Raw genomic sequence first — 13802 nt, forward strand, 5'->3', positions numbered from 1 at the left:
AGCCTTTACAGTGAGTTTGATAAAACTTCAGTATTCACTATAAAGGTCCAAAACTGGCAGGTTTCTCCATCTGGAAATGCAGAACTGGCCCTGTATAATGCATCATTTAAATTGAGGAGACTGAAGAACTCATTTAACTATGCATTATATAGGGTCAGCCAAGCTCTTCCTACAGCAGACGCTCACTGGGGTTTGACCTTCATGACGTATAGTGAAGTGGCGGTGTTGAAACCACAAGACTCTCTTTAGTGAACAAACTCCTAAAATGTGAACAGGATTTTGGACAATATACGAGCAGATCTTTGGAAAGGGAGGTAGTCATCTCAGTGGCCTTTGAGGCAGGAAGGAATGTATCTGTTGTAGTTACATGTCTACCATGATACATTTTAATGGCCAATAGATCCATCCAGAACAGAACCGTAAATGTTCAAGACCCCTGTTAAGATTTAGAGCTTGGTGCCTATCATTCTAAATACATAGTTCATTATGTTATTGGAGAAAGACTGTCAGATCGACCATTTACTTTACCATTGATTGTATTGTTATTTTGGGAATACTGGCAATAATTTGCGCTAGACCCAAGTTTCGACAGAACTGCATTGTTTGATTGTCCCAATTTGATACAAAAAAAGACCATTGCATGAATGATTTCAGGGACCCATGTGGCTTTTCCCATTTTCAGACATCCATCTATTCTCATCCCTAGAGTGAGGAGACCAAAGAGACATGCTTCCATATACTAGGGTAGCAGGCCACCAAGTAAGCATTGTTTCCTCCTGAAAGGCCACTATAGACATGCACCAGGTGCACCAAAGTCAGCCATTTGTAGATCAGGACCCGGTTTAAACCGTCCTATCTGTAACTATAATAGTTAATCAATAATAAAATATTTTTTTATTCCTATAGCCAGGGTATAGTATACATAAATCACAGCTCCATTTGAGCCTGTAGACGGAAATTCGCCACATAAACTAAATATATTCAGCTTACAGCCAACTCCCCTTAACCCAAGTCTAGATAAACCTAACACTAAAATGAGAACAACAAATAACACAAAAATCCAGATTCTTGCAGTACTGGAATGGGAAATACGGTAAGAATAGTTTTCCTCCCTATGGAGCTTTATGAATAAGGTAGTATTAATCCAATAATAGCTCACCAATGTTGCAAAAAAAAAAATGGCCATTTTTTTAAAATTTGCATTCATTTTATTATCTTTTGGAATTTGCCACTTTCCTTGCTAAAATGCTATTTCCAGTAATTGTAGAAGATTTCGCAGATAATTTCCCATTGGAGAAGGAATGTGCACTTCTCAAAGCTGCCCTTATTTTTTGTATCTTTAAACATGCGCTGCCAATAGAAAATGCGTCTCTAGAACTTGACCCAAGGCCAACTTCCAACAGATGTTATATTACAATTCATAGGAAGTTTAACCTTTAAGTGCCAAGGGTGATCCAATGTGCCAACCAATTCAAACCTATGCCACTTTACGCCTAGAACCATAAAGGGTGGCTATAATCAACAATGCATGTACACCAGTCTCTACTTTGCATATCTGTCCTTTATCACCAGCAGCTTTAGTACATGGGTAGGATTTAAGTCATTGGTCGCTAAGGGGCATTTTCTGAAATGTCTATTGCTTCCAACCTCTGCCTATGTATATCAGATATGGTTCAATAGGGCCCTGCTCATCATTCTACCAAGCTGATCCATGCCAGGCCACCACAACACTGTGAACTGTTCCAAGCTACCACCAGATAAACCCATGGATCCTCGTAGACTCGTGATAGCTCCCTCAGCAGATCCGTTGTAATACTTGCTGAATGGCAATAAAGCAACCATTATTAACAGCTAGATGAGGTCAATGGATACACCTTTTGTTTACATAATGTTTTTTCAAGGCCTAGAAGAAAGGCACTGTTGTTAACGGGATGGAGTATACGCCGGCAAGAGAAAGCAAGCTGAAGAAAGGGGTTTTTGATCAGAACATATACAGAAGAATAAAAAAGCCTATTACAATGTAATTTATTATAAAATATTGTTACTATTTCCACTTATCAATATGTTCCTGTCTCTTCACTCTATAGAACACAATCATTTCGATCATTTGACTGGAAAGGTTCTGGAACAAGCAAGTAAAGTTCATGCTTCTGTGACAATATAAATGCATATAAATGAGTTGTTCACATCCACGCAGGCACACCTCAATTTCCATTCACCGGGATTAAGGCGGAACCGTCACAGCTTTTAGCATAACTAAATTCACCTGTTGAAACTACTTTGAGCTTGTGCCTTAGTCAATCGGTGCAACTGCCCTGGATAGATTTTATACTTTAGGGCAATTTCACATTGAAAGCTGTGATCTGTCCAAAAATAAAGTTGGTAGAACTAGCAATTAATTTCCTGTCTGACGTTATTTCCAGAACAAGAGAACTTTTAGTAAAATGAGAACATAACTTTACGGGGGGGGGGAGCCGGGTAAGGAAATGGGAAAAAACAATCATCTGAAACCAGTGAATAGGAAGCAAGAATGCTATAGCCAAAGAGGTCATCAAAATTCCACACATATTTATAATTACAAATCGAGAGTGCTCTTGTGTTGTGTTGAATAACTTCTTCATTAAGTCCTAGCTTTAAAAAAAAAAAAAAGGTCAAAGTAGGTCGATGTTACATGCGCCATAACTCATAAGGCCAACAAAGCAGTTGCATATAGGAATTGTTGTGTGTCCACTTCTCTTCACCTTTTTGGTGGAAAAATAAAGCCCAGTTCCCTCACAGTCCAGTAAAAAAAAACCTTGACACCAGGCAACCACATTCGTAATATGGCCTCCAGACTATGCTCACCATGAAGGTCAAACCTCTACTAATCATCAGATCTTCAGACTTCACCAAGAATGCATACAAGACTTAAGTCTTGATCTTAGCTTTCTACACCATAAGTTCATGCCTAGCATCTGTCTGAGCTGTCGTATTTCCTAAGAACCCTCTAAAACATGCCAGTCATCAAAGACCAGATCTGCTCCGTAAGGATTTTTTTTTCCGTCTCTAATAATATATGTTCCTATTGTGACATATGCCATCTGGCAACTGATTTCATAATGCATGAATCTCCAGAAGGTACCAGTGTGTGGGCTACTGGACATCGATTGCCAATTAACCTGATAAACAGACAAAGGTGATGTCAGATATTTTCTTTTGAGCCTTTTTTGGCTCATAAAACCTCAGTGAGCAGCACCATGAAGGTTTAAAGCCCCCTTAAAAGTTAACCAATTTCAAGCACTATGTTAAATACTAGCACGGACAGCCCATTGGCATAGTAAAGTTATCTTGGTTCGTGTATAGCAGTGGGGATAGATCCTTCCATTAAGACTGAAGATACCTATGGCGCAAACTCACCTTAGCGCCCTTTCACCTATTAAAATTCTGCTCTAGAAATTACATAGGATGGTTCTATGAAATTGGAATTTTTTGTAAGATAATTTATTGTTTTTGTCCAGGTAAGGACACCCGTGCAGAATGGCTTAGTTCATATCCTGCTACTAGAAATGGGAGAGCTGGCCGACCTCAGCATGGAGAGGTCAGCACATGCATCTGTATGGACGCCTGTAAGGTCAAAACCTCTATAGCGGATGAAGCGTTTGAGATGGCGGATGAAGAGTTTGAGATGGCTCTTGTTTGGCTTCCCCCTTGATTAGCACAACCTCGTTTCACCAGCTATGCTCTATACCGAGGACCGTAATCGGGTTTCTTCATGGGCTGCATCAAGGGTTGTCTCCAGACATATGCAAGTCGAAACATTTTTACTACACTAGTGATCATATTTAAATATCAGCACGTCTACAAAATCCATTTAATGTTCAGCCACTGTAGTCGGTTGGCCTTTGCCCACCCCATCCCTATCTGTATATACAAACTGCCAAATACCCTTAAAGTTCACACTGCTTGGCAAATATTTACAGATACCTAAGACACAAAAACAATTAACAGCTAATTAGTCTAAAGACAGTAAAAGTTCACGCTGCGTCCCCTGCTGTTTATATCCGTACTTATCGATGTTTCTAAAATAGTCTATTCCATACCCGTGAGCAAAAGGAACAAAATGTGGCATTTAAGAGTTTAATAGGATTCCAGGAATAAGCGTTTAAATGTCGCCAGTGCTCACAGCATTATTTTAAGACAAAATGTAAGATTATTATAAGATGATTTGTTTTTTTCCATAGAACCATCTTTTATTGTCATAAAAACAAACACGCATTCTAAGGGCAGGGTTAAAAAGGCACACGCCGAGAAAGAAGGGGCAGAAAAATGGAATGTGTCCGGTGACGGTGACAGGGGTTAAAATTAAAATAAATAGGGTATCAAGAAATCCTGTCAATCAGATGGTACAGACTTTACTTAAAGTTACTTTGCAACATGAAAATAAAACAAATAAATGACAAAACGGGTAAATCCATGTCCTGGTGAATGCAGTGTTTGTGTCCTGGAATGAAGTCCAAGGTTTAAAATGATTTGGTGCCGTCCCATACGAACAGAATAAAGGTCCCGAGGAACGAAGTGTTGAGATACGGCTGTGTTTTCCGAGCGAGCAGATGTGGTGCTTGGGACAGGAATGCACGACACCGCAGGCTATTTGCGTAGTACAAACATTAAGGCATCTTGGTTCAGATCAGAACGAGAGCAGGAGATTTAAGGCAAAATTCTATTTCCATGCTGTCCTAAAAAAACAAAACAAAAAAAAAAAAAAAAAAAAGTGAGTTTTAAACAACATATTCAACTAATAGATGGAAATCAATGCATAAAAACATATCTAGACAAAGATCATAACAAAAGGGGACTAATGGTGAGCTATGGCTGCCATGAATCTGAATCAGTTTAACCGTAGATCACACCCTGGAAGTATAAAAAAAAACCATAACTAATTATAACAAAAACCTTGGATCACAGCTGTGTAGGGTTAAACAAAGATCAGTTCTGATGCAAAGTCTTTAAAGCGGTAGAATCAGCAGGAGCATTCTGTTGGTTGCTATGGTAACTGCACCAGAGGTGCGCTTTTTAAACCCCTAACATCTCAGCAAATGACTTGTCTGCAGAAACGTCTTCCCGAGCAGAGCTTATACGCGGCTAAAAAGAATGCTTAAAATCGAGTCAAACCTGCCAGTCACTTAGTATGAAACGTATCCATTTACTTGATTATGCTCACCTGGCATTTTCACAGCGGGGTGAAAAAAAAAACATTCAGCTCGTTTAAGGCCAGTGGTTTTTCAGATAATAAATTACTTCTGGGCTTAACTGAGGGCCAAACAGTGGATTCAACTGTGCCAGTATAGCAATGAGCCAGCTGCAAAGACAAAGACAAAGAGTTAAGGAACAACGCCAGGTAAATGCCATTCTTCCACCAGAAGAAAACCGCAAAGAGAATGTATATAACAATTCAGGTTCCGGGAGCGGTTCCTTCTGCACCAGACATGACAGGCCCGTAGCGATCGATACAATGCAGCAGAACATCAGGTGCCAGCAGCGTAATCTTAAAGACGTCACGGCTGCCGGCTCAGTTTGGAAAGCAGCTCCTACAGGACATTGCTTGGTGTCTTCACAGACGCCCATTGGGTAACGCTGGGCAAGCGGCTGCTGGGAAACAGGACCATCCGTTTAGGGCTGAGGAATAAATGTTGGTTTTCTCTGGGAGGTTAAAGGCTGGATGGGATGGTCATTGATAGCACATTAAACATCTGCTGCCAAAGTTTGCAGGCTGTTCTCTTTCAAATCCAGAGGACATTACATGTATACCTCAAAGAACAGCATACCTCCCAACTCTCCCGCATTTTGTGGGAACATGGGCCAGCTGGGGGGGGGGGAATCCTCTGATCTCCCGATAGACACAGGGAGCTGTAAAATCAATGGAGATCTGTACCGTTGCAGCAAAGACCTCCCACTGCGGCTCCCATAAGTGCCGCAAGCAGGCAAGCTGGCCACGGCTCTGGCGTGCTCCCCTCCATTTGGACACCTGAAACGCTCTGCAGATTGCACGCCAGCACTCCAAACGTTTTCTGCCGCGATTCATTTGATTCGCTGCAGAGTTTGTGAATTGCAGTAAACAAAGACATGAAGACTTTTGTCCTCGCTCTGTCCACATGACAAATTCCCTGTTTGAAGCAATGCATTCCATTCCATAAATGGGTCTGGTAAACAGGGCCGTTCTGCATATATTAATTTAAATTGACATTAAAATAAATATATATATATAAAATATAATATATATATATATAAAAAATCATCAATATATATTACTATTCAATATTTTCTTAGATCTGAAGAAAATCACAAATAAACGGCACTGCCAGTATTCAGAAGAGTCTAGTCTTGGCACACAGAGGCGTTCTCGGGAGGTTTACGTGCTGCGCTTCTCTCCCTGTTTTGTTGCATTGCAGGGTTTAAGAGCAAAAGATGCAGCAAGCCGGCGACTGCAAATCTGCCGGAGAGAAAGAGGTTACATAACGCTGTCCCAGAAAATTCGGCAGCTGCTTGAGATGGATTCCGTCACTTGTTTTCTCTCCGTGAGAATAGAACCGCACCGGGCAGATCTCTGGATTATCGGTTTTCGGTGGCCAAAGCACTTTTCCATTCAGGCAGAGCCGTCACGTCTCAAAATGTAGCAGTAACTGCTACGGCTTTTTCCCTTTTTTTAGGAAATATTGGCAATAAAATACCTTAAGGCCGCATATATCTACCGATTTGCCCCCTTCGGGTTTCAAATATTCACACAATAAATAGAAGTTGTTGCATGAACTAACTGTCCTCTCTATAATGTAAAATTGTCATTTTATTTTTCCCTCTTTAGGTTTAATCCGCATATAGGCAACAGAGAAGCTTTTATGAATATTCCTCGACAACAACCTATCAGTGCCTACTTTTATGTCACATGACAATTAAGGGTTCCCAGCAAAAATAGGAACGAGGCACAATCTCACAGAGAGAATATAATTACTTCTACAGAGCGACTGGGCATCCAGCAGGGCTCGTAATGATGTTAATGCTGTATTTAGTTATTCTGCAGCATTTAGACTACGCTGTAAAAATATTTTGGTAATTTTAACATATTGACAAACCTAGAAACTGGCTTTATAACAATTACTGGTGCAATTTTGGGGGAAAAAGGATGACTAAAATGGTTTTGGATGCACTACTGCTATAGAATAAATGCATAAAAAACATTTTGGCAGAACAGAGACGTTCCAAATATTTTCACATGTACTATCGGACACTTTAGATATTCTATAAGTATAGAGATACAATATAGTATATAAATATAGAGATATAATATAGTATATAAATATAGAGATATAATATATTATATAAATTTAAAAAGGAAACCAGCATCCTAATCCTGAAATTTTAAGGTTAAAATTCACTAAAGTTTTTTTTTCCTTTCTTAATAGTAAGTCGATTTTTTGTTTTTATTATTTTTTCCATGGGAACCCCAGCCATCTCCCCGAAAACATATAATATTTATTTGTATACATTTAAAGCATTCCTGAATCCCCTCCCCCCCTCCCCGGGGTGAAACAGCCTGGGTGGCCGGCGAGGCAAGGACTATGTAAATGTGAAGTCATTTCAGGCTTTTGGTTGGAACGGTCTTATTTATTTTGTATACAATAACAGGCCAAACCAGACAGCCCGAATTTACGGCCAAAGCCGTTTAAGGCTAAACAGGGTCCGGCAAGACGCGGCAGGATTACGTCAGCAGGTAACCAGAACCTTCGCTTTATCAGAGTATCTAGAGGTGGGGGTAGGGTGACCTGCAAATTTATTTGGCTCCCTTAAAATATGTTCTAGTTCATTCGTGAAAAAACTAAATGAGTGGTTTAGCTGTAAAAGAAACAGATCGGTATCTTGAATCGTTCGGACATTAAAACCCAAGGTTAAAGCGGGGAGGGAGGTTAAAGCGCCTGCTTGGTATAAACAGTACGGGCTGCCTTGCATACAAGACCTATTTATACTCACAACAGATAGCAGCAGACCGCGCACGTCACCAGCATCGTGTTAATCACCCTGCAGAAAGAAGAGACAACGGTAATGACATAAGACACAGCTAGCGGCTAATCGGAAGGCGGTCAAGAACCGCAAATAAAAGGTCCATCTCCTAACCAGCGCATCAAATTTACCGAGCAGCGAAGTCCCTTCAACCGTTTCACTGCCCGAGTAACCCCCGAATGGGTGCGTGATGCCAAAAGCTGGCACTCTATGCGGACAAAGCAAATATATATTAAAATATTTACAACAGACATGATCTATGCAGCTATGGCACCAGGTATGCGACATCTATAAGGACAGCGTGCGTGCGCGTGTGTGTGTGTGTGCGTGTGCGTGCACAGCTGCGTTTGCTTTTTTTTTTTTAATGGTTAGGTAAATGTGGCGAGGAACTGGCGTATGTTTGATAATTAGGTTGCAAACAGGGATGCAGGGAGAAAATAGTTAATATAACTGGGGGTTGAGGCGTCAACGTGATAAACTGGTCCCTCGTAGCCTTTAAGTTATGTTTGTATGGGCTGCGTATTCAGTAGCCTAGTCCTGGTGAGGAAGGAAGGATCATCACCGAGAAATGGAAAGGAGGCATGCATTCCATTATTCTACAGGGACTCAAGGGCATCTGTAGGGCATACAATATATGGTACTGGAGAAGTGCATATTATGTTGGGTATCCAATAATCACAGACCAGGAATTCTGCAATATATATACATACTTTATTTATTTTTTGTACCTGCTTAGAACAGCTGTAATTTGCTGCAGCAATAAACTTTATATGAATATTATTGGCAAGATTTTTTTTTTTCTTTTAACCCTTCAGCAGTTTTCAAGATCTTTTAAAAACGCAGTTGATTAAAGGGACACCACAGCAACCATGGGTGCTTTAATTTTGCGGCGTCTTTAGATCACAAATACAATATTTGTGAAGCTGCTTCTACTGGAAAGGAAACACTAAACATTACCTTTACGGCTTATATCATGAAATACCAAGTCCGTTATTGCTTTGCTTTCCCTCTGGCTTGGCATGTGTTAGTATACTGATAGAGAAGAGAAAAAAAAAAAAAAAAAAAAAAAGAGGAAAGCGAGGGAGAATATGTCAGTCAAGTTAAAGAGGAAGAATACGCAAATGAACAGAGATACGAGAAGGAAGGAGGATAATGGAAAAGCAAATTTATCAAGTTCTTCATTAGAGATACTATGGAATAAATGGTGGCTGGCATTCCTAAGTTTGCTCATGTCTCCTGCAAGATCATCTGTCCAAAAGACTATGGAAAGTATGAGTAATAACCAGTCATGCGCATATTAGGATCTCAAGGTTTCTCTAAAATAGCCAACCGTAAACTGACATTACAAGCAATTGTTGGTGTTCAGAGCTCACGGAAGACCTAAAAGCATACGCAGGGCGTACAGCCAGGACGAGTTAATGTGATTCCAAGTCAAAGACAAGAGTTTGAAGTCAAAACACAATCAACTCCGGGTTGCTGGTTTCATCCAGCACGCGCTGAAACATACAGAACGACTCCAAGAAGAATTGTGGCAACAATATGGAAATAGTGTATACAATACAAACAAAGAGGGCAGCACGTTTTAAGGGAACCATCTGCTAAATTTGAAGTGCGTAGCATAAGCAGTCTAGAACATTTACCTAATTTAAGATTAAGACTGCCAGAGAGGAAAGCTACCTACTGTGTAATGTATAGGATGTCAGCGCTCAGGAAAAAGGAGAAGTAACAAGTTACCCTCGAAAACAGTGCAGTTCCTTTTTTAGACGGTCATTTTGACCTTCACTATGTTAGTAAAGGGTCGAGAGCGGGATTAGACAACATGGAGACGTAGAAGTTGAGAGCAGATAAGAACCGTTCGGGTCATCTACTCTGCTTGTTTAAACCAGATCTTCTCATCTTAGATTCAAGATAGTCGTGTGCCTGTCCCATGACCACCATCTCAGTGGAGATTGTCGAGTATGCTTAAAAGAGAGATCTCGACATACATGCGCACACACCACACACGTCTAAGAAAAAGATGATACGAGAACAAATGGAGCAAGTGATGTTTCCTAGAATACACAGCGGCACTTAGTGGCTTAGCGTGGAGCCTCCCAAGTATCTCCATTAAAATGGAAGATGAACGTATAAACATAAAAAGATCGTATGTGATAAAGCTGGGTTGTGTCTCGAATCTAAACCAAATCACGGGCAATAGTCAACTAAAAAGAAAGCGGCTTGCGATGGCCATTTCACAAAGTGGATATCCATGCAAAGTCATTATATATATTTTCATGTATAGGAAGGACTAGGAAACTTTGAGGTGTTTGTAAACTTAGTAGTTTTAGGTTTACACAAATATAGGCTTCTGTTTACAAATAAAATGTTTTCATTGATTTAACGTTTCATTCCCATCCTCTTCTCCTTTGATACCAGTATGTCTTTAAGGGTTATAATTATGAAATTTCTGTACATTAATGTTATTATTAATCTTCATTCTGCCTATTGTAATAGGTCTACAGAATCTCCCAGCGTGATATAAATAAAATGTAAATGAACAGCTTTAGGGGTCTGTCTCGGATATGCTGCCGGTTGGGGTCAACCCCCAGAAATAAAGGGGGGTCACAGAACGGTGTTATGGTCTGGACTTGAGATGGGAGTATTTATAATAACGCATTATTATTCACCTGTTAAATGCATTTCGATCGGAGTTTAATACAAAAGAGTTGCTGGCTCTGGAGTATCGTGGGGGTTAATCAGGGTCAGACTCACTAAGTGTGGTATTATCGCGAACGTTATCCTTCCCCTCACACCCCAGGCCGGGAGTGTATCTGTCCTCTTAGCCCCCATACTCACCCTCGGTTGGGTCCTTTGGGGATAAACCAAGGCAACACGGCTCCGATGAAGCCCCAGAACACGGTCATGACGATGATGGGCACTAGCAGCCCGGGATAGGCCATGATGTCAGCGTTAGGCACAGACACCGAGCACCGGAACGTCCGACAACCGAGACAACTCTGAACTCACTGAGCTACAGTCAGGTGATCACATAGGCGGTCATGTGACCTCTTCCAGGCCCCGCCCACCGTGACGCTGAGAATTACCGGTCGCAGACAGAGAGAACTGGGGCTGAGCGAGTTGCGCAGGGGGAATGGTGGCCGTGAGAAGCGGCGGACGCACAATGGAGGACATGTTATCTGATGATAAATCACGGCTAGTGAGGCCTTAATGAACAGTCTACTCAAAACTACGGTTGCCTCATTAGCCGTTATTCCAGGGGCATGCATAATATTAGCCCCGTGTGAAGTGTTACCCTCCGGGATGTATAAACCAATAGACGTCCGTTACTTGGTTATACAGCCCAAAGGATAGCACTTTACGTGTTGCAGTCAGCAAACGGTTAAATCTGTAGGAGTCCCATTGAAATACATCATGGCAGATTACGTCACCTTTTGTAAAAGATGGACTCGGGGCCAGTTGTCCCGTGAGGTGGCCCACTTTGAAAAAGTGTACGCGTTCTAGGCTTGGGTATCCGTTTCGGTTTCACCGTTGGTGCCTTTGTATTCATAAAACAGCTGAAAAAACAATGTTCATAGCCTGTACTACGGTGCGTCCCCGTTTGGGAGGTTCTGAAGTTTTAGCAGTCCTGTGCCATTACAGAGGAAAAATCTCCATCAACATATGAGTGTGATCCTGTCCAAAAGGGCAATCCAGAACTGAAACGTGAAAGACACTAAACATGCACGAGAGACCCGACAACCCCAGACGTACGTTTTGGCCTTAATGGGCCTTGTCAGTGGGGTCCGCTTGGTATCTCACAGTGCACAAGAAAGCAAGGATGTCTGCATGGGGTGGACCGCAAGAGATCCCCAAAGGGTGAAATACCTCTACATATTGTGTCTTTATTGGTTGTAATTGGTTAAGAGATATTTAAAGGGCGAGGCTTGTCATTTTTTTTTTTTAATTGTGCATTCCTTTGATTACAGCATGTAACTTGTTGCCATGCAGTGTCTGGGGTATATTCATAAAGGCAGAACTGTGGTTGTAACTATCACTTCACTATTCGTTTTGAAGGGACATCACAAGCAAGTTTGTCCAGCAAGGAGGGCCGAGCTGGCCCTATATAAAGCATAATTCATGTAAAGACTTTCAGGAACCTTCACTGATTTGAGTGTACATTATCCAGGGCTAGCTGGACCGGACTGTCACTGGGATCGGCTCTTCATCATGTAGGAAAAATAAAGGCACCCCTCACTCTACTCCCAGAGGCTTCTAGCTCGGTCGCGGTGCAGGCATTTCATGCTTAGTGCTGGAATATGACGTCATATACCGGTGGTCAGCAGTGAAGCAGTGCGCGACGCGGCAGAGCAGGGAGACAGGCCACCGCAGGACCTCTACAAGATAAGTGAACTTCAAGGGGAGAGGGTAGATAGTGAGAAGGGAGGGAGAGGGATAGATAGTGAGAAGGGAGGGAGAGGGATAGATAGTGAGAAGGGAGGGAGAGGGATAGATAGTGAGGGGGGGGATAGTGAGAAGGGAGGGAGAGGGGGGTGGTAACAATATTGAAAAAGAGAATGAGTGAGAATGAATGTGTGGATGCATTGTGTGTCTGAGTGAGAGAATGAAAGAATTAATGTGTGGATGAATTGAATGAATGCGCAAGTATGAATTCATGAATTTGTGAGAATGCATTAATGAATATGTGTAAATGATTTGGTGTGAATGAGTGAGAGAATAAATAAGTAGATGAATTATGTAAATGAAAGTGTGAATTAGTGAGCGACTGTGTTTGTGTGTATCATAGATGTATAATTGATTTGTAGAAGGCAAAGATGGCACAAGCAAGGGTTTTTGAGCCTTGGGGACCAAGATGGCACAGGCAGGGTATTTATGGGACAAAGATGGCACAGGCCGGGCTGTTTGGAGACAAAGATGGTAAGTCCTATGAGTGTAATTTGGGTGCTGGTCAGGATCTATGTGGGCAATGTGGACGCCAGGGCTGGCTTTGGGATGTGCAGCCTGTGATCTATGCCTGTAATTTAGGGGGTTTTATCTATACCTTTAATGCTGAGTTTTTATGTGAATTCCAATTGGTCTATACCTGCAAAGCTGGGTTTGTGTGTTACTCTGTTGATACAAATCTGCTGTGCTATGTTTCAATACATTATTTATATACCTACAAATACAGGGTTTGTATGTCTTATTCGGTTGATCAATACCTGCAGTGCTGTTTCCATGTGTTTATTTGCTCTATACCCTCAGTGCCGAGTTTACATGTGATTTTCAGTTGATCCATACCTGCAATGCTGGGTTTGTGTGTTATGTTGATCTATACCTGCAATGCTATGTTTCCATACATTATTATTGTATACCTGCAAATATAGGATTTGTATGTCTGATTCAATGTGGCAAATATTTTTTTTTGGGTGCGAGAGAGAAGGGAGTGAGTGCATGCTAGGGAGCGTGGCCCAATTTTTTCGGTATAAAATGAATTTGCAACAGAGGCTAATATTTATACATATATATATATATTGGCATCGGCAGCAGGGGCTAATATTAAAGAACGAAAACTGCCAGTTCAGCCGTTATTTTGAAATTATATTTCAATCATGGTCTTAACTTTAAAGTACATATTATAGTTAAAAAAGCATGTCTAACGTGTGTTTATATATATGCACACACACACACGTGTCTGTAATCTCATGCGGTTCATAGTGTGTCCCTGAATGGCATATATAAAATGTGCTCACTAGACTTGGGCACCAGGGGGCTCTTCGTGTTCGTCTTCGTGC

The 13802-nt window shown here is 41.3% G+C and overlaps 1 protein-coding gene across 1 annotated transcript; it reads right to left on the reverse strand.

Moving 5' to 3' along the window:
* Positions 1-5244: 5244 nt before the first annotated feature.
* Positions 5245-10970, reverse strand: LOC149297922 (V-type proton ATPase subunit e 1-like). The gene is made up of 3 exons (XM_089488104.1): positions 10867-10970; positions 8002-8049; positions 5245-5338 (listed from the first exon to the last, which is right to left on the reverse strand). The coding sequence occupies exons 1-3, from the start codon at positions 10968-10970 to the stop codon at positions 5245-5247; spliced, it is 246 nt and encodes an 81-aa protein (XP_089344230.1).
* Positions 10971-13802: the final 2832 nt, after the last annotated feature.

Source organism: Sceloporus occidentalis, unplaced genomic scaffold, assembly GCF_023333645.1.
Source record: "Sceloporus occidentalis isolate IW3139 unplaced genomic scaffold, rSceOcc1.0.p SCAF_36, whole genome shotgun sequence".
Classification (NCBI taxonomy): domain Eukaryota; kingdom Metazoa; phylum Chordata; class Lepidosauria; order Squamata; family Phrynosomatidae; genus Sceloporus; species Sceloporus occidentalis.

Coding starts and splice junctions, on each gene's coding strand:
- LOC149297922 (XM_089488104.1), bottom strand. CDS start 10,970: ATGGCCTATCCCGGGCTGCTAGTGCCCATCATCGTCATGACCGTGTTC. Junction 8,050..10,866: donor CCCAAAGGACCCAACCGAGG/GTGAGTATGGGG, acceptor TTCTTTCTGCAG/GGTGATTAACACGATGCTGG. Junction 5,339..8,001: donor GCGGTCTGCTGCTATCTGTT/GTGAGTATAAAT, acceptor TTGTCTTTGCAG/CTGGCTCATTGCTATACTGG.